At 44.6% G+C, this 20,661-nt stretch overlaps 1 protein-coding gene across 1 annotated transcript in view; it reads left to right on the top strand.

Moving 5' to 3' along the window:
• The window catches only part of BPIFC (BPI fold containing family C), a 56,068-nt gene that overhangs the window by 17,807 nt on the left and 17,600 nt on the right, over positions 1-20,661 (top strand). Inside the window, exons 4-10 of the mRNA XM_027965837.3 lie at positions 1,545-1,674; positions 3,276-3,396; positions 12,012-12,140; positions 15,426-15,581; positions 15,707-15,770; positions 17,863-17,923; positions 20,260-20,351. Coding sequence (XP_027821638.3) covers positions 1,545-1,674; positions 3,276-3,396; positions 12,012-12,140; positions 15,426-15,581; positions 15,707-15,770; positions 17,863-17,923; positions 20,260-20,351 — 753 coding nt within the window. The remainder of the gene's footprint in view (positions 1-1,544; positions 1,675-3,275; positions 3,397-12,011; positions 12,141-15,425; positions 15,582-15,706; positions 15,771-17,862; positions 17,924-20,259; positions 20,352-20,661) is intronic.

The raw sequence follows: 20,661 nt of genomic DNA, 5'->3' as shown, positions 1-20,661 counted from the left end.
GTACCAGATATTGAACTAGACTCTGGAATCATAGTAGTAAGACAGACAAGACAATCACAATGCAGGACTGTACCATGAAAATCAAGGACAGTTCCGAGTACTGTGGGGCCTTCAAAGGCATGCCTGGCCCACTGCATGGTCTCAAGGAAGAAACGAGCCATTCATCCATTCAATCAATATTTGCCTACTGGATGCCAGTCACTGTTCAAGGTGCTGAAGTGATGAAGTCCTCCGTGAAGCCTTAAAATTCTAGTAGGAGAGACAGAAAATAATCAAGTAACTGGAACCTATGCTAGGTGATGACTAGTGCTTTGGAGAAAAATGTAGCAAGGGAGGCATGGGGAATATCGAGGTCATGGGGGAGTGTGTTTCGTTTAGACAGGTTAGGAAAGGCTTCACTGAGATAATGCTCGAAATACCTGAAGAAAGTGAAAGGCCCAGCCACGTGGTTTCTGGAAGCTGTCTCTGCCAGGCAGAGGGAATAACAAGTGTAAAGACCTGAGATCCAGGCTGCTTAGAGTGATCCAGGAAGATCAAGTCAGCCAGTGGGGTTGGGTCCAGATGAGCCAGGTATGTCTATGAAGGAAAGTCAAGGCAGAGGTAGAGGTGTGAGCGGGGCAGGGCCTTGCAGTTGGTAGAAGGGCTTTGGATTTTATGCTGAGTAGGATGAGGAACCACTGGAGGGCTTGAACAGGATGGGGGCAGAAGTGACAAGACCTGACTTGAGAAGTTTTCCCAGAAGGAAATGAGCATCTGGCCCTGGAGGAGGATTCACCGGCCAGATGCGGGTGTGCGACCCAAAGGCAGAGAGACAGAAAGAAATGTATGTGCATGCGTGTTTGTATTGGGAGGGTTAAAGACAAAGCCCTCAGTTGTGAGAGAGCTGACAAACTGAGGCATAGAAAATAGCTCAGTGTGGACAGCTCAGAGCACTACCTCCACTTAGATAGGAGAGGAGGGCCAGGAGCATGGAAGAAGTCTGGAGCCAGTTATGAAAGGCCTTGATTGCCATGCTAAGAGCTTAAACCTGTTTGTCCTGTGGGCAAAGGAGAGTCAACAAGGATCTTAAAGCAGATAAGTGGTTGTCTCACATCCACTGAGGCCACCTTTCCAAACTCCTGACTCATTTGTTCTAGAACTCAAGAAGGCCTCCATCCCACTTCTGTATCCAAAGCATATCCTTCCCAAGACATATCCAAGTTGTTACATTTATTGTAAGACTCTTGTATTGCATTGCATTATATCTTACTGTGTTACAATTATCTGTATGTTTATGTCTGATTCACCCACTATTCTGTGGAAAGAAAAGGTCAGAGGCCACACATGGGTCATCTCTACATCTTCAGCGCCTGGAACACATTCTGGTGTGTTCAGTAAATGATCACTGGATGGATGGTTAGATGGATGGATGGATGGATGGATGGATGGAGTGAGTGAGTGAGTTCTGGAAGTAAGCAATGAAAATAAGAAAACCTAGAAATGCTAGGTTGGATTGGGCAATGAGAAAGCATAATAAAGGAACTCTACATGTTGGCTAATTGCAGATGTATACAAAGATGGCCCAAGTCCAAGTCCTCTGGGGTTGTATCCTCCTGTGGAATCTCTACATCTCATCTGCCCAGGCCATTTACCCTGGAATCAAGGCAAGGGCTACTCAGCGGGCCCTGGACTATGGTAAGTTGGATGCTTTCAGAAGCGAGGCTGTACTCACCTCCCAAGTGGAGTCTTTGACCCAAATCCAGAAGCTCATATTGGGGTATCTCATGACTGATACAAGCTCGGCAGTGGGCTGATCCAGAGATGTTAAGAAGGCTGAGGGGAAAGTGTTGCTTGAAAAATAACCCTCTTGACAATAGGCATATCTAAATACAGCCACAGACTCGTATTCCACCTCCCGCCTCTCTTTCCCCTGCACATACATACACAGTGAACATCTTGGGCGTATAAAGCACTCGGAACAGAATCTTGCAATAGCAAATTCCCAGTGAAGATTACCTACTTTATTTTCACATGGGTGAACAGATACCTCCACAGTTGCTAACATCCCCATGTTATAGATGAGGAAAGTGAAGGACAGGGAGATTTTGTAACTTGCAGAGTCACACAAGCTAGTGAGCCAAAGTGTTGAGATTCAAACCTAAGCTGTCTGTGAGTGCTTTTGGGTCCATCTTTCTATCCTTTACCTCTGTCTTTTTATCTCCATATTACTATGCTATCCACAGTATTATAGAGGATAAATCTGCTCTTCATAATTTCCGACAAGAATAGAAAAGTGGAAATGAGCTTAAGCTGAAACGAAAGGAATGAAAACAAAGCTTCCTCCTTGAGAAGGTTAAAATGAAAAGATCATTCTTTGTTATTGTGTGACTTACTTTTCTCAAGCATTCTGATGGGCAGGAGGACTCTATTCCTCGTGTTCGGTGGTGCTATTATATAAAGATGGGCTTATTCCAGTATTAAACAAAAGCAGTGGTTATTCAATTCTGGGGGGTGCTGGTATCTTTTGAGAATAAGATGAAAATGTGAACCCTCTCCCCTGAAAAATTAGATGGACACACACACACACATACCTTGTAATATTTTATTAGAATTTTAGGGGGTTGAAGAGTTCCTAATAGTCCAAGGATCTCAGATCCAAAATTCCTGAATTTAAAGAATCTGGGAGAGAAAGAGGACAATGTAATATAATTTTCTGGAACTGGCCATCAGGCGCAAACTCTGGAGTCAAATTGCCCAGATTTGACTATGGTCTCCCCCAGTTCTTAGCTGTGTGACTTAGGCAAGACTTAACCTCTTTGAGGTTCAGTTTCTTCATCTGCAAAACAAGATAATAATGATACTTTACATTTTTCCTAACACTGTCCTGTGTTAACATATTCTCATGCTGTTAACTCTGGGGTCTCAGACAATTCCAGGAGCCTCTCTGAGGACTAGTGTTTTCTTCTACAAAGTGGGGACAATAATATGCACCTTGCAAGAATCTTGTTTTCTAAGTATCTAGGAGCATGATTTTACTTAATAAATTTCACTTATGTGTTTAATGATATTGTGCCATCATCATCTTTTTTATCAATAAACATTTTCTGGGGCTTCCCTGGAAATCCAGTGGTTAAGGCTCTGTACTTCCAATGCAGAGGACTTAGGTTTGATCCCTAGTTGGGGAACTAAGATCCCACATGCCACGTGGCGTGACCAAAAAAACCAAATAAACAGTTTAAAAAGTCCAATTAAAATTTTTAATTAAAAAATAATCATTTTCTTTGGTTGCTTCACAGCTGTTCAAGCTGGAATGGAGATGATTGAACAAATGGCCAAGGAAAGAAAGCTCCCAGATTTAAAAGGTTCTGAGTCTCTCGAATTTCTGAAAATCGATTATGTGAACTACAATTTTACCAAGTAAGTAAAAGAGAAGAGCATTTTTAGCAGTGAAATTAATCTTTAAAATCTCAGGGTTGTGGCTATGACACCAAGAGTTCTGGTGTAACACCAGGACAGAGAATTTAACCAAGGTTTGGTGACAGGCTTGTCAGATGACTCCCCCAAACGAGAGGGGTCCTGGAGTTGACCGAGCGTGTGCTATTTGGTCAGAACATGTGGGGCCAAGTCACACCTCTGCTGCATGCTCGTTGCGTGCCCCTGACACATCTGCTCAGAGTCTCAATGCCCTCTCCTCATCCCTAAAATGAGAATTGTAACTGAATGTAGATGCCAGCTGTGGCCACCTTGTCCCCAGGATTCTCAATGAAGTTCTTGTTCATTCCATTGCTTACCCCCATAAACCTGGATGCAGGGTCAATCTCAGTTTCATACTCTACTCCCATCAAGTCTTAACTTACTTTAGTAAAGTTTAGTCAAGGCGTCAGAGGTCATAGGAATGGGTTACAAGGCACATGGCCTTCTGCCCTCGTGCTCTCTAGACCTCCCCTCCTTCTCTGGAGCAATGTAAGTTTCTTCCCCTGCTTTCATGTGTAACAGTTCCACTTACTCCTGAGTACCAAATAATCTTCTTAAATGCTTTTCCAAGTAATTTTCTCTGCTTTTCCTAAGAAGAATTCTGGTGGCAGTTACAATCTTTTCTACCAGATTACAGCAATTAAATCAAATATCAAAATCAGTAAACAGTAAAAGTCAGATGTTGTAACAAATGTGAAGATACTTCATAGAATCTGAAGCTGCTGAACATGGATTAGTTTGATAGACTTAATAATAGTGTAAGACCATCAATGTAAGAACAACAAAATTGCCACATTGATCCAGATCCTTGTTTCACCCAGCATAGGGTTTTGAGGTTATACTGTTACCCTCCCTCTTATACCGGGAGGACCCCAACTGGGTCCTTCTCTTGCCCAGTGCTGCTCATGTCAGCTGAGACCAGGTTAAGCAGAGCAGAAATTTTATTCATCAGTCAAGGAATGGAGGAGGAGAGCCTGCACTCTGAAGACACATTCTCCCCATGGGAGGAAAGTGGGGGACTCTCAAGGGGTAGGTAGGAGGCAGGTGCAACATCAGAACCTGGGGGAAGGGGCAGAGATTTTCAGGAACAGTGCTCCTCGCACAGTGCCTTGCACCCAGCACTGTTTGTGCCTGGCGAGGTACAAGTCCACCTGCTGCGGGCACAGACCTTAACACGGCAGTGGGGCAGAGGCGGCTTCCAGACTCACCCAGAGTTCCTGATGCAGACGCTGCTCTTGCACTTAGGTTGCCACCAGCTCAAGGCATCGACTGCGAGTTTCCTGCGAGGTGTGACTGGTGATCTCTAACAACCATCAGGTGTTTTGGAACGACAATAGAGATAGTTTAGAGCAGAGACCTTTCGGTTCCCTGGTGTGTCTGTGTGTGATCGCACGAATTAGGAGTAAGGTTTGGCTGTATGCAACAGAAAATGAAAGCGACTTAGATGAACTAGGGGTTCATTTTTGTCTCACAACTAATAAGCTCTAATGAAGCAGTGGAAGAATCCTGTCGAAGCCCCGCAGTTTCATCAGAATACAACTGTCTTATATTTTTCTCCTCCCCCATCCTTAACTCTGCCTCTGGCCTCAGTTGCCTCATGGGCTAATATGGCAGATGCTCTACAGTTATTCAATGGCAGCCCACTCCAGTATTCTTGCCTAGAGAATCCCATGGACAGAGAAGCTTGGCCAGCTACAGTCCATGAGGTCGCAAGAGCCGGACACTGCTTAGTGACTAAACCACCCCCACAGCACCACAGCCATCCAACAAGGGTTTGTTGGGCACCTACAGTGTACTAAGGTTTTGTTCTAGGCATAGGATCTACTGCAGAGAATGACCCAGATATGCTCTTAGTGTTTAGTGGGAGAGATGAGCATTAAATACGTATTTACAAAACTAATGATTTAATCACACTGATGATAATGCCACAGCAGAAAAATCCAGGGTGATTCCCATAAGATAAAGCAAAGTTAGAGATGAGGAGAAACAGGTATTCTCATGCATTGCTAGTGGGGGCAGATAAACTGGGACAACGGTTTCAGATCTGGCTGTCCAAACAGGAGCTGCTGGCCTCATTTCACTATTGAGCCCTTGAGATGTGACTAGTACAACTGAGAAATGTATTTTTTTTAATTTTTTCAGCTAAAAAGTTTATCAGCTCTAAATACAGTCAAGTATTTTTGATGAGGGGCCTCCCTGGTGGCTCAAACAGTAAAGAATCCACTTGCAATGCATGAGACCCAGGTCCGATTCCTGGGTCAGGAAGATTCCCTGGAGAGGGGAATGGCAACCCACTCCAGTATTCTTGCCTGGAGAATTCCATGGACAGAGGAGCCTGGTGGGCTACAGTCCATGGGGTTGCAAAGAGCTGGACACAACCTAGCGACTAAAGAACAACAAAATAATTTTGATGAAAATTCAGCATCTAGATTGAAGTATATCATGAGTATAAAGCATGTCATATTTTGAAGGCTTATTTTCTAAAAAGGAAAACAAGGTATCTCATATGTTGGTTACATATTGAAATGATAATATTTCCATTTTTAATACTACTAGATAATGTTAAACTACATATATGGCTCATGTTATATTTCTATCAGGCAGTGCTATTTTAGGAGATGATTTGCAAGGATATTTTTAGGTGTGCTCTTTGACCCCACAATTCCATATCTCCTCTCTGGAAAAGCATATACACAAACAGCATGAATGAGGATGTTCACTGTGGCATTGTCTATAATACAGCGATATGCAAACATCCTAGATGTCCAAACACAAAGCAATGATTTTTTTTTTTAATCCACAGCTTGGATTACTCTGTAGCAATTACAAAGAATGTGTTAGACCTATATGTATCAAAATGAAAATATTTCCAAGATGCAATAGTCTTTACCATTGTCTTCCCACAGTGATACTCAGAGGACATTTGACAGAGGATAGACAGGAGAAGATGCCAAAAAGAGGAAGTAGTGAATAATCATTTCTTTTTGACCGTCACATTTAAAAATTTTCCCTAATCTTAGTTCATAACAATGCTTTCTCCTGTGCAACAGTTACATACAGATGATCTCATTAGTCTTCCCAACCTTCCCATGAGACACTCTTCTTTTAAGTGATTGACTGGAAGAGTTTAGGCAGAAAACTTGGCTCCAAGCTGAGTGTCCTTTGCATGATATCTGTAGTGCTATAGCTTAGTGGTTAAGAGGCCTCATGACAGATGGAGGCTTCCAGGTCTGGTTCTACCACTTATATATGATTTCAGCCAAGTTTCTCATCTTTTCATCACTGAATGGCAGATTACAAAATCAGCAGTGGCCCCCTAGGATTATGGAGAGGGTTAAGATGAGCTAATGCATGTAAAGTGCTTACTCCAGTAACTAAGCAGATAGCAATTGCTCAATCAATGGTCATAATCATAACTTATCGTAAGGCACATGGCCATCGAACTGTGTCAGTTGCATGCCACCTCAGTTCAGTTCAGTTCAGTCGCTCAGTCGTGTCCGACTCCTTGCAAACCCATGAATCGCAGCACACCAGGCCTCCCTGTCCATCACCAACTCCCGGAATTCACTCAGACTCATGTCCATCGAGTCCATGATGCCATCCAGCCATCTCATCTCTGTCGACCCCTTCTCCTCCTGCCCCCAATCCCTCCCAGCATCAGAGTCTTTTCCAATGAGTCAACTCTTCACATGAGGTGGCCAAAGTATTGGAGTTTCAGCTTTAGCATCATTCCTTCCAAAGAAATCCCAGGACTGATCTCCTTTAGGATGGACTGGTTGGATCTCCTTGCAGTCCAAGGGACTCTCAAGAGTCTTCTCCAACACCACACTTCAAAAGCATCAATTCTTCAGCACTCAGCTTTCTTTATAGTCCAGCTCTCACATCCATACATGACCACTGGAAAAACCATAGCCTTGACTAGATGGAACTTTGTTGGCGAAGTAATGTCTCTTCTTTTGAATATGCTATCTAGGTTGATCATAACTTTCCTTTCAAGGAGTAAGCGTCTTTTAATTTCATGGCTACAATCACCATCTGCAGTGATTTTGGAGCCCCCAAAAATAAAGTCTGACACTGTTTCCACTGTTTTCCATCTATTTCCCATGAAGTGATGGGACCAGACGCCATGATCTTCGTTTTCTGAATGTTGAGCTTTAGGCCAACATTTTCACTCTCCTCTTACACTTTCATCAAGAGGCTTTTAGTTCCTCTTCATTTTCTGCCACAAGGGTGGGATCATCTGTGTATCTGAGGTTATTGATATTTCTCCCGGCAATCTTGATTCCAGCTTGTGCTTCTTCCATCCCAGCGTTTCTCATGATGTACTCTGCATATAAGTTAAATAAGCAGGGTGACAATATACAGCTTTGACGTACTCCTTTTCCTATTGGACTTCCCTGGTGGCTCAGATGGTAAAGCCTCTGTCTACAATGCAGGAGACCCGGGTTCGAGTCCTGGGTTGGGAAGATCCCCTGGAGAAGGAAATGGCAATCCACTCCAGTACTATTGCCTAGAAAATCCCATGGACAGAGGAGCCTGGCAGGCTGCAGTCTATGGGGTCGCAAAGAGTCGGACACGACTGAGTGACTTCACTTTTCCTATTTGGAACCCGTCTGTTGTTCCATGTCCAGTTCTAACTGTTGCTTCCTGACTTGCATATAGGTTTCTCAAGAGGCAGGTCACGTTGTCTGGTATTCCCATCTCTTTCAGAATTTTCCACAGTTGATTGTGATCCACACAGTCAAAGGCCTTGGCATAGTCAGTAAAGCAGAAATAGATGTTTTCTGGAACTCTCTTGCTTTTTCCATGATCCAGCGGATGTTGGCAATTTGATCTCTGGTTCCTCTGCCTTTTCTGAAACCAGCTTGAACATCTGGAAATTCACGGTTCACTTATTGCTGAAGCCTAGCTTGGAGAATTTTGAGCATTACCTTACTAGCATGTGAGATGAGTGCAACTGTGCGGTAGTTTGAGCATTCTTTGGTACTGCCTTTCTTTGGGATTGGAATGAAAACTGACCTTTTCCAGTCCTGTGGCCACTGCTGAGTTTTCCAAATTTGCTGGCATGCTGAGTGCAGCACTTTCACAGCATCATCCTTCAGGATTTGAAACAGCTCAACTAGAATTCCATCCCCTCCACTAGCTTTGCTCATAGTGATGCTTTCTAAGGCCCACTTGACTTCACATTCCAGGATGTCCGGCTCTAGGTGAGTGATTATACCCTTGTGATTATCTTAGTCATGAAGATCTTTTTTGTACAGTTCTCTTGTGTATTCTTGCCACCTCTTCTTGATATCTTCTGCTTCTGTTTGGTCTGTACAATTTCTGTCCCTTATCGATCCCATCTTTGCATGAAATATTCCCTTGATATCTCTAATTTTCTTGAAGAGATCTCTAGTCTTTCCCATTCTGTTGTTTTTCCTCTATTTCTTTGCATTGATCACTGAGGAAGGCTTTCTTATCTCTCCTTGCTATTCTTTGGAACTCTGCATTCAGACACCTATATCTTTCCTTTTCTTCTTTCCTTTTTGCTTCTCTTTTATTCACAGCTATTTGTAAATGGCTCCCCCAGACAGCCATTTTGCTTTTTTGCATTTCTTTTCCATGGAGATGGTCTTGGTCCCTGTCTCCGGTACAATGTCACAAACCTCCGTCCATAGTTCATCAGGCACTCTGTCTATCAGATCTAGTCCCTTAAATCTATTTCTCACTTCCACTGTATAATCATAAGGGATTTGATTCAAGTCATACCTGAATGGTCCAGTGGTTTTCTGTACTTTCCTCAATTCAAGTCTGAATTTGGCAATAAGGAGTTCATGATCTGAGCCACAGTCAGCTCCTGGTCTTGTTTTTGCTGACTGTATACAGCTTCTCCATCTTCGGCTGCAAAGAATATAATCAATCTGATTTTGGTGTTGACCATCTGGTGATGTCCATGTGTAGAGTCTTCTTTTGTGTTGTTGGAAGAGGGTGTTTGTTATGACCAGTGCGTTCTCTTGGCGAAGCTCTATTAGCCTTTGCCCTGCTTCATTCCGTATTCCAAGGCCAAATTTGCCTGTTACTCTCGTTTCTTAACTTCCTGCTTTTGCATTCCAGTCCCCTATAATGAAAAGGACATCTTTTTTGGGTGTTAATTCTAAAAGGTCTTGTAGGTCTTCATAGAACCTTTCAACTTCAGCTTCTTCAGCATTACTGTTTGGAGCATAGGCTTGGATTACCATGATATTGAATGGTTTGCCTTGGAAATGAACAGAGATCATTCTGTCATTTTTGAGATTGCATCCATGTACTGCATTTCAGACTCTTTTGTTGACCATGATGGCTACTCCATTTCTTCTGAGGGATTCCTGCCCTCAGTAGTAGATATAATGGTCATCTGAGTTAAATTTACCCATTCCAGTCCATTTTAGTTCTCTGATTCCTAGAATGTCGATGTTCACTCTTGCCATCTCTTGTTTGACCACTTCCAATTTGCCTTGATTCGTGGACCTGACATTCCAGGTTCCTATGCAATATTGCTCTTTACAGCATTGGGCCTTGCTTCTATCACCAGTTATATCCACAACTGGGTATTGTTTTTGCTTTGGCTCCATCCCTTCATTCTTTCTGGAGTTATTTCTCCACTGATCTCCAGTAGCATATTGGGCACCTAATGACCTGGAGAGTTCCTCTTTCAGTATCCTATCATTTTGCCTTTTCACACTGTTCATGGGGTTCTCAAGGCAAGAATACTGAAGTGGTTTGCCACTCCCTTCTCCAGTGGACCACATTCTGTCAGACCTCTCCACCATGACCCACCCGTCTTGGGTGGCTCCACATGGTATGGCTTAGTTTCATTGAGTTAGACAAGGCTGTGGTCCATGTGATCAGATTGACTAGTTTTCTGTGATTATAGTTTCAGTGTGTCTGCCCTCTGATGTCCTCTTGCAACACCTACCATCTTACTTGGGTTTCTCTTACCTTGGAGGTGGGGTATCTCTTCACGGCTGCTCCAGCAAAGCACAGCCACTGCTCCTTACCTTGGACAAGGGGCATCTCCTCACAGCCACCCCTCCTGACCTTGAACGTGGAGTAGCTCCTCTCGGCCCTACTGCGCCCACGTAGCCACTGCTCCTTGGATGTGGGGTAGCTTGTCTCATCCGCCACCCCTGACCTCGGTCGTGGGGTAGCTCCTCTAGGCCGCTCCTGCGCTGTTGCAGCCTGGCACACCTACTGCCTCTAATTACCTGTGTGACCAGTGACCACTCAGAGAATCCTTAGGAAGAATTCACGCTCTAAAGTAAGTTTCTCAACTAGGGAAGATACTGTCCACATAAGAGGGCATTTGGAAGGAAGGCAGGCTGTTTACTGTCCTGATGATTGTGAGGGATGGGAAACTATTGGCATTTAGTTGGTTCAGTTCAGTTCAGTCGCTCAGTCGTGTCCGACTCTTTACAACCACATGAATTGCAGCACTCCAGGCCTCCCTGTCCATCACCAACTCCCGGACTTCACTCAGATTCACATCCATTGAGTCAGTGATGCCATTCAGCCATCTCATCCTCTGTCATCCCCTTCTCCTCCTGCCCCCAATCCCTCCCAGCATCAGAGTCTTTTCCAATGAGTCAACTCTCCGCATGAGGTGGCCAAAGTACTGGAGTTTCAGCTTTAGCATCATTCCTTCCAAAGAAATCCCAGGGCTGATCTCCTTCAGAATGGACTGGTTGGATCTCCTTGCAGTCCAAGGGACTCTCAAGAGTCTTCTCCAACACCATAGTTCAAAAGCATCAATTCTTCGGTGCTCTGCCTTCTTCACAGTCCAACTCTCATATCCATACATGACTACTGGAAAAACCATAGCCTTGACTAGACGGACCTTAGTCGGCAAAGTAATGTCTCTGCTTTTGAATATGCTATCTAGGTTGATCATAACTTTTCTCCCAAGGAGTAATACATATGCCAAATATACTGCCAACAGTACTTTATAAAAAATAATTGTCCCATCCAAAATATGAATGTTCCCCTCATTGAGAAATACTGAAACAGCTGAGGGGAAAGATCCTGATGGCAATATTCTGTCTTTAGAGAAACTAAAGAAGGAGACTGATTACCTGAAAATTTGCTTCTAAACCTGCTCATTTCTCCCCTCCACTAGATACAAGGGACTTCCTGCCAAGGGTCTGAAGGGAATTAGTGCCCTGAGGCTGCAGTGCAGACCTGAGGGTCCTTCCTCTACCTACAAGCAAGCGTTAGTCACTCAGTCATGTCCGACTCTTTGTGACCCCATAGACTGTAGCCCATCAGGCTCCTCAGTCCATGGGATTGTCCAGGCAAGTGTACTGGAGTGGGTTGCCAGTCACTTCTCCAGGGGAATCTTCCAGACCCAGGGATTGAACTGGGGTCTCCTGCATTGCAAGTGGATTATTTACCATCTGAGCCCCCAGGGAAGCCCCCCTTCCTCTATAGGAATTCACAGTTGCCTGTTCCTCTCAGGAGTTCTACAGCTGCATTTTGGGTTTTGCCTTACTGAGATATGTGCTACAAGAGCTGCACTAATTTTTCTGTTTCTTGTTTTATAGCATAAAAATCAATGCCTTTTCATTTCCAAATACTTCACTCGCCTTTGTTCCTGGTGTCGGAATCAGGGCTCTGACCAACCATGGAACTACCAACATCAGCACAGACTGGGAAGTCAAGTCTGCACTTTTGTAAGTATTCCACTGAAAAGTCTGCTGCTATTTTGGGGGGAAATGGAGAAAAAAATAAAAACTCTACATGTTTGCCAATGTATTTGACTTTAGGCTTCTTTCCCTCAGTCATTAACTGTCAGGGGAGTGTGTAATTTCCTCGGTTCTGTCTCGCCACAGCAAAAATTTGAAGCGATGGTTGGACCAGTGTTACAGCTTGGTTACAGCTCCGTTTAAATGGCAGACCCATGTTACAGCTCGGTTACAGCTCAGTTTTATTTGGCAAGCAAAGGAAAATATGTCCTCAAGGTGTAAAGGTGGGGCAACCCAAAAGAAGCGAAGAGAAGAGAGAGGCTCAATTTTGGCTCCTCTTTTAATGTTTTTTCTCTTCCCCCTGAGCCTGCCCTATGTAAATTGGGCTAGCCAGGAGGGCTGTTTGTTTCACTTGATGTTTTCACTCTGGTCCTCAGACCTTACTCTGTTCTGTTTTTGCAGGCTTTTTCCTTTCTTTGCCTTTTAACCACCACTCTTTTGGACTCCTTTTTCCTAGTCTAACTACCTAACTCTAATTTTCTTGAAGAGATCTCTAGTCTTTCCCATTCTGTTGTTTTCCTCGATTTCTTTGCATTGATCACTGAAGAAGGCTTTCTTATCTCTTCTTGCTATTCTCTGGAACTCTGCATTCAGATGCTTATATCTTTCCTTTTCTCCTTTGCTTTTTGCCTCTCTCCTTTTCACAGCTATTTGTAAGGCCTCCCCAGACAGCCATTTTGCTTTTTTGCATTTCTTTTCCACGGGGATGGTCTTAATCCCTGTCTCCTGTACAATGTCACGAGCCTCATTCCATAGTTCATCAGGCACTCTATCTATCAGATCTAGGCCCTTAAATCTATTTCTCACTTCCACTGTATAATCATAAGGGATTTGATTTAGGTCATACCTGAATGGTCTAGAGGTTTTCCCTACTTTCTTCAATTTAAGTCTGAATTTAGTAATAAGGAGTTCATGATCTGAGCCACAGTCAGCTCCTGGTCTTGTTTTTGTTGACTGTATACAGCTTCTCCATCTTTGGCTGCAAAGAATATAATCAATCTGATTTTGGTGTTGACCATCTGGTGATGTTCATGTGTAGAGTCTTCTCTTGTGTTGTTGGAAGAGGGTGTTTGCTATGACCAGTGCATTTTCTTGGCAAAACTCTATTAGTCTTTGCCCTGCTTCATTCCACATTCCAAGGCCAAATTTGCCTGTTACACCAGGTGTTTCTTGACTTCCTACTTTTGCATTCCAGTCCCCTATAATGAAAAGGACATCTTTTGGGGGTGTTAGTTCTAGAAGGTCTTGTAGGTCTTCATAAAACCATTCAACTTCAGCTTCTTCAGCATTACTGGTTGGGGCATAGACTTGGATAACTGTGATATTGAATGGTTTGCCTTGGAGACGAACAGAGATCATTCTGTCATTTTTTAGATTGCATCCAAGCACTGCATTTTGATCATGATGGCTACTCCATTTCTTCTGAGGGATTCCTGCCCGCAGTAGTAGATATAATGGTCATCTGAGTTAAATTCACCCATTCCAGTCCATTTTAGTTCGCTGATTCCTAGAATGTCGATGTTCACTCTTGCCATCTCTTGTTTGACCACTTCCAATTTGCCTAGATAGCATGTTCAAAAGCAGGGACATTACTTTGCCAACAAAGGTCCATCTAGTCAAGGCTATAGTTTTTCCTGCGGTCATGTGTGGATGTGAGAGTTGGACTGTGAAGAAGGCTGAGTGTCGAAGAATTGATGCTTTTGAACTGTGGTGTTGGAGAAGACTCTTGAGAGTCCCTTGGACTGCAAGGAGATCCAACCAGTCCATTCTGAAGGAGGTCAGCCCTGGGATTTCTTCGGAGGGAATGATGCTGAAGCTGAAACTCCAGTACTTTGGCCACCTCATGCGAAGAGTTGACTCATTGGAAAAGACTCTGATGCTGGGAGGGATTGGGGGCAGTAGGAGAAAGGGACGACTGAGGATGAGATGGCTGGATGGCATCATGGACTCGATGGACGTGAGTCTGAGTGAACTCCGGGTGATGGGGATGGACAGGAAGGCCTGGCGTGCTGCAATTCATGGGGTCGCAAAGAGTCGGACACGACTGAGCGACTGAACTGATCTGAACTACCTAACATTAACCGTCTTTCTCAAGTGCATTCTTCAAAGAGAGATTTTAAACAGAATATCTTTTCTGGGGACAAGGGAGAGGGGCCTGAAAAGCATCAGTGGCAGAGCCACTGATCAATGTGCCATTTAAGATTTCCTAAGAGCTAGAAGTCCCTGACTGTTAGAGGCATTGACATGAGCTTAACATTTCAGAGTCCCAGTGAATCACCATCTGACCTTGAGCTAGTCTTTGAACATGCTTCCCTAACTGTAAGGACAACTGCTTAGAAATAAGCCTTCCTACCTCATAAGGAGGTTGGAGGAGGGTAGTCAGCTTGAGCCCAATTCTCCCTCTACCAAAAGGCCTTTGCACTCTTCTATAGAAAGAAAGGATCAGATTCAAGGTACACTTACAAACTGCCTACTATGTGCAAGTCACTATCCTGAGTGTAATGTTTAGGTCTGCCTTGGTTGATGCCCCAGGATAACACATTCATTCACCTATTTGGTTGTTCAGCATCCATTTATTGAGTGCCTACTGCATCTGTTTATGAATGGTACTGAATACCACTCATCTCCCTCTCAAGAACTCTGGTCTTATAGACAGTAGAAAAATGACATTTTCCCTCATAAGAAGCAGAGATTCATGTATTATTCATTTCCTTGCTGACTTATCAACCATAGATTGAGTGCTTATTCTGTGTCAAGCCACAAGGTAAATCCTGGGGCCTGGAGATGAACCTCCATCAAGGAGTTCACAGATGACATCTAAGTGTCGCCTTCCCATCTAGATGCCCGTCCTAAATAAGCTGTGGCCACTTTACCCCTATGTTTTCCCTCCAAACAAGCTTCATATATGAACTGTGGTTAATATTAAAACATGCCCAATCACGATGGGGGCCAGAGCACTCAGGATGAAATACGTACAAGGTGCCTAGAGCTGTCACCATTCACATATTTGTTATTTCATTTATTCAGTAAATATCCATTCAGCTCCACTCCTATCTGTTGTTAAGTGCCAGGAATCCAGAGGTGATGATGTTCCTGCCCTCCTGGGGCTTACAGCCTATGGGTAAGCCCTCCTATGGGCGTAGATTCAGAGGAACAAGATCCACCTCCACCCCTGCCCAGGCTTGGGTAACCTTGCACTTTTTCTCTCAATAGCCAAGACACAGGAGCAGCTGACCTGTTTCTCTCTGGGGTCTATTTCACTGGTATAGTTGTCCTGTCCCGAAATGACTTTGGTCACCCGATCCTGAAGCTCCAAGACTGCTATGCTCAAGTGAGCCATGCCGACGTCTCATTTTCTGGAGAGCTCAGGTGAGCGAGGGAACCCTGGTGGGAAGTGGCCAGGCTGTGGCTGGATTCCCAGGCAGCTTCTAGGGGTGGTTATTAACTGGCAGATATGATTCTGTATAAGCCTTAAAAAAAATTTTTTTTCCTAGTGTCCTATACAACTCCTTTGCTGAGCCCATGGAGAAACCCATTTTAAAGAAATTAAATGAAATGGTAAGTCCTTAAAGATTATCCAGCCACAGTGACATGCTGCCAGCAGCAGTTCTACCATGCTTTGATGACCTCTAAGTCAATAAACCTTGCCTGAGCACCAACTGTGTGCTAAGCACTCCCCAAGGCACTTTCACAAACATTCCCCTTTGCAGCTTAATAGTTTCTCAAGTGCCTGCTATGTGCCAAATACTATGCTTGGTGCTAGAGGTACAGAGATAAGTAAAACAGCACTCCTTCCCTCAAATCCTCACCTCAGGGTGGGGAAACAGTCAAAAAGATTTGGTTTATTGTGTGCCTACTGCATGCCCAGCACTAGGTTAGAGTCTGTTGGGGATATGAAAAAGGAATAAGCTCATCCGTTTAGGAAAACCCAGTTCAGACTTGTGAAACTAACTGAATAAGTATTTGAATCTTGTCCATACCTATGTTGTCCTTAGATTGAAGTGAAGGGGTTCAGAGAAATGGAAAAATTAAATAGATAGATCCTGTTGATATTTTGGGAGGGTGCAGGACTTGAGCTTGGCCTTGAATTACAGGTAGGATTTGAATAGGTAAGGAATGGGAGAAAAAAATGGATATTTCCAGCCAAGTGAAATAGTATAAGTTAAGGTGACTTCCTGATTCTAGAAGTCAGCATTTGAAGAAGGAAAAGCTGGAATTGGTGGTGAGCCCTCTTTCCAATCCTGTCAGTATCTTCCCTGAACACTTCACATGTCTCTAGAGGGACAAGGAGAGGAGTGAGGAGGACAGGGAAAAGAAAGGAGATTCATCTCTGGAAAAGAGGGGCAAGGGTGATGTCTGGCTGTCTCCATCCTCCTTGTGTTGAATTCAGGGCTCAGAAGGCAGGAGGTGCATAATGAACGTTGATGAGGAAATCGACACACAGGAACATTAAGCAGCTTGTCCAACAAGGTTGCCCGGCTGGCCCCAGGATGCTGAAGCTTTCTATCTTTCTCCATCCTGACCTGAAATTTGCTGAGTGCCAGCGAATGTGCATATTAAAGAGAGGCTGGGAAAGAGTGCTGTCACCTTAAGAGACCCCACCCTTGTTCATCCATCTTTCAAAACAAGTCATGGTCCTTTGGCCTCCAACAAGAAGCCGATAGTTAAGCTTGCCTGGAGCTTATATATGACATAGAGCTCATAGATGCTTTGCTTCTAGGGTTCCCTCTGTGTCACTGGAAAAGGACAGGAGTTCTCCGACCACAGTGGTCTAGCCATGTCAGACCAGATTTCAAATCCTGCTGATCTACCTGCTCACCTTCTCTAAGCTTCAGTTTTCTCATCTGTAAATAAAGGACAGTAGTGCCTGCCTCTCAGGACTGTAGTGAAGACAAAATGGGGTTAACAATCGCTAACATTCATTGAATGCTTATGACATAGCAGATGCTAGTATCATCCACAGGTTGCAGATGGGGGGACTGAGGCAAAGGAGTACAAGGAACTTGCCAAGGCATCTAACGCCAGGCAGCCAGGCTCCCGAGCCTCTGCTCGTAACCCCCACACTGAGTGTTCAGCACATGCCTAGCACGTGGCACCCACCTTGGTACTTTTCCTCCTTCCTGCAGATGTGCTTGGGAGTGATTCAGGATTGCTTTTCTGATTCCAAAATGGGTTCTGATCTAAGTAGATGTCTGATCAAATGAGATCTCAAAGCAGCCCAGCGAGGAAGTCAAGTCCCTGCTCTAACTCTCCCGGGGCAGGGCCTGGCATCCTGACAGTGGAGGTGAGAGGCAGGGGCATCCCTGCTGTCAGGAAAGGCTCAGCAGGTTCACCAGGTGTCATAGCACATGGACTGGGCACACGTCCTGTTGTGCTGCAGGAAGGAAAGCCAAGAGCTCGTTCTTTGATGGGGCAAGCTGGGTGTAGTCCCAGTTGCTCTGAAGATGAGCCAGCATTCAGTGGCACACCACCCACTCATTAGGAACTTGAGGCTTGTGGATATCAACTCATTTAAGGGAAACCTTTAAGGGAAAGTCGAATGGGAGAAGGTCTTCTCACTGAAAGGCCTTTGTGGGCACTGTCTAGGCCCTGAAACAGAGATGTCCGGTACAATGTGATAACCTGCATTTTTTTTCCCTTTTATGGCCAGCTCTGTCCCATTATCACAGGTGAGGTGGAGGCGCTGAATGCCAATCTCAGCATGCTGGAGGGTGAGTCCTAGAGCCGTCTCTTCCGGGTGCTTCTTCTCCCACCCCGCACTCAGGTGCTCTCCAGGTGGGCTTTGCTCCAGCTCTCCGGTCTGCTTTCCCCCCTGCAAACTAGTGCCACTGCAGGGAGGGGCATGCGGGGACTGACCTGAGTGTGTAGGGCCTGCTCTTTTCTGCTGGTTAGCTAGCTTCACCGCAGGAGGAGATGCCTTTGGGAGACAAGATGCAAGGCAGAGGATTAAACTCTCGTGAGCTTGAATCCCAGCTCTGGTACTAAATCCATCCTCTTCAGAATGATGGATGCTCATCCTGACCAGTTACCCCTGGTTCTAATCCCTTTGGCGGTTCCTATAGCTGCCTTCAGGATCAAGTCCAAATCCCTTTTCATGGGCTACAAGCCCTGCCTGTCATGGTCCGCCTCCTTCTCACCTCTCTGGACTTCATCCTTCTCCTCTAGCTGCTCCAGCCATCAAACTGCTTCTCCTGCCTCCCACCCTTGCCTCCCGCCCTGCTGTCCTCTCTGCCTAGAAAAGCCTTCTCCCCTCTTCATCCATTTATTCACTTGAGAGATATTCACTGAGTACCTGTGCTAAGCCCAGCTCCTTCTGCTTCCTGTCCCTCAGCCATTCCCTGTCCTATTCCCTCCTCTTTATCTTTTAAGGCTCAGCTCAGGCATAGTTCCAGCTCCTCAGCGCTCGCATGATACTCTGGGTGTTTCTATCTCTTTGCACTCCATCCACTCATCCCCCAGTGATGTGCTGAGCCCCTGGAATAGGCTGGGTGCTATTCTTGGTGCTGGAGATGCAGCAATAAGCCTAGGAGACAGAGATACCTGCCCTTGTGGGGCCAGTGAGAGGAGACAGCCAGCCAGCAAGATAATTAGTAACATCTACAGTATCATTGCCATAAATGGTAAGAGGAAAACTAAACCAGGGAAGGAACTGGCTGGCGGGGGGGCAGGGGTGGGGGTGGGGTTGTTTAAAATAGCCTGGCTGGGAAAGGCACCCCTGATCAGTGGCATTAGAGTAAGGACCTGAATGAAGTAGGGAGCAGCTGCTCCTAAATCTGGATGAAAGACTTTCCAGTCAGAGGAAAACTCAAGCTCAAAGGCCCCTGTGGGAGCATGCTGAGTGCCTTGGAGGAACTGTGAGGAGACCATACTGGAAACAGAAGGAACGAGGGGGAGGTATCAGCAGACAGGGTCAAAGAGGGGAAAGCAGATGTTTAGAGCTTCAGAGCTCTATAGGTCATCACGAAGGCTGGCTCTTGGTCTGAGATGAGAAGTTGTTGGAGAGTCCTGGTCGCACCTTGCATGCCCTGGCTTATATTTTAAGATCATGCTGGCTTCTATTAATTGTAGGACAGGGAGACCACTTAAGAGATTCCTGCAGTGACCCATACGGGCAAGGAAGGGAGGTGCCTGGATGGAGTGAGGAAGATGGTGAGAGGTGCTCAGGTTCCAGGCGTACCTGGAGGGTAGTGACAGTGGTACTTGCTGACACGTTGAATGTGGATCACGAAAAGAGTCAGGGGTGGATGACCCCAGGGTTTATGCTGGGCACCTGGAAAACTGGAAGAAGTGGATTTATTGATGCCAAGGTGAGGAAGACTATAAGGCTCAGTTTGTAGCCGGACCATCCGGAGCTCAGCTATAGGTCTGCTCCTATTACATTGTGTTAATTTCCTGTTCCACCTCGAGTTCCTTGAGGGGAGGAACTTTGACTCTTCTCTGTGTCCCTGACTCACAGTAGTTTAATAAATAAGGGATGAAAGGAGATGGTGTCTGGACAGATGGATTGATGAATGGATGCAGATAGAAGAATAAAAAATAATAGATTGGCGAGGTAGGGAGAGAGTAAGAAGATGTAGAAAAGATGAGGAAAGAACCAGGGGAAGAGTCCCATGTCCCAGCTTGCTGTGGGCAAATTTCTTCACTTCTGGGAGCATGTATAAAAGGATATGGACGAAAATCTGGTGTACCAATGGACATGAATTTGAGCAAACTCCAGGAGATGGTGAAGGACAGGGACGCCTAGGGTGCTGCAATCCATGGGTTTGCAAAAAGTCAAGACACAACTTAGTGACTGAACAACAGCCAGAATTTTATCGATGTTTCTCTCAGGGCAACGTGACAAATGGAAGTTTTTACTTTCTTCTTTTGATTTATCTATTTTTCCTGAGTTTTGAAAAGTGAGCAAGTGTTACTTAAGAAATAGGATAATAGTTAATTTTTGTTTTAAATAACAGAAGGTTCAGAATTATATTGTTCTGGGTAAACATTAATCGTGGTTATACTATACCTGTATGAATGTAAATTTTCTTTTTTCTTTGTTTTATAGTTTTAAGAAAGATTGACATCTATACTCTGCTGGATTATTCCCTAGTCAGTTCCCCAGAAATTACTGAGAATTACTTTGACCTGAATTTGAAGGTAATTTTGTCATCATCAGAGTTCTGATTTTGGCCATTAACAGCCAATATTCGAGGAACAAACATTATGTGCAGACAGAAATATACGTTCTCTTCCAATAATTTAATTTTCTTTCAAGGAATTCTCTCACGTTTATGTTCCTTTAAAAGACTCTTGAACACTTTCTTGATTGGTAAATGATTGTTTGGATTACGTAACATATGTCCGCCTTCTTCAAGAAAAGTATCATGTTGTCTTTACTTCTGGGAGTAAGGTTTGAGGCTAAGAGCCAGCAAGTAAGATAGTCTGCATTTATTAGAACTCAACAGAT

Source organism: Ovis aries, chromosome 3 (genome assembly GCF_016772045.2).
Source record: "Ovis aries strain OAR_USU_Benz2616 breed Rambouillet chromosome 3, ARS-UI_Ramb_v3.0, whole genome shotgun sequence".
Classification (NCBI taxonomy): Eukaryota; Metazoa; Chordata; class Mammalia; order Artiodactyla; family Bovidae; genus Ovis; species Ovis aries.
This window is presented reverse-complemented; position numbering and strand designations above follow the sequence as displayed.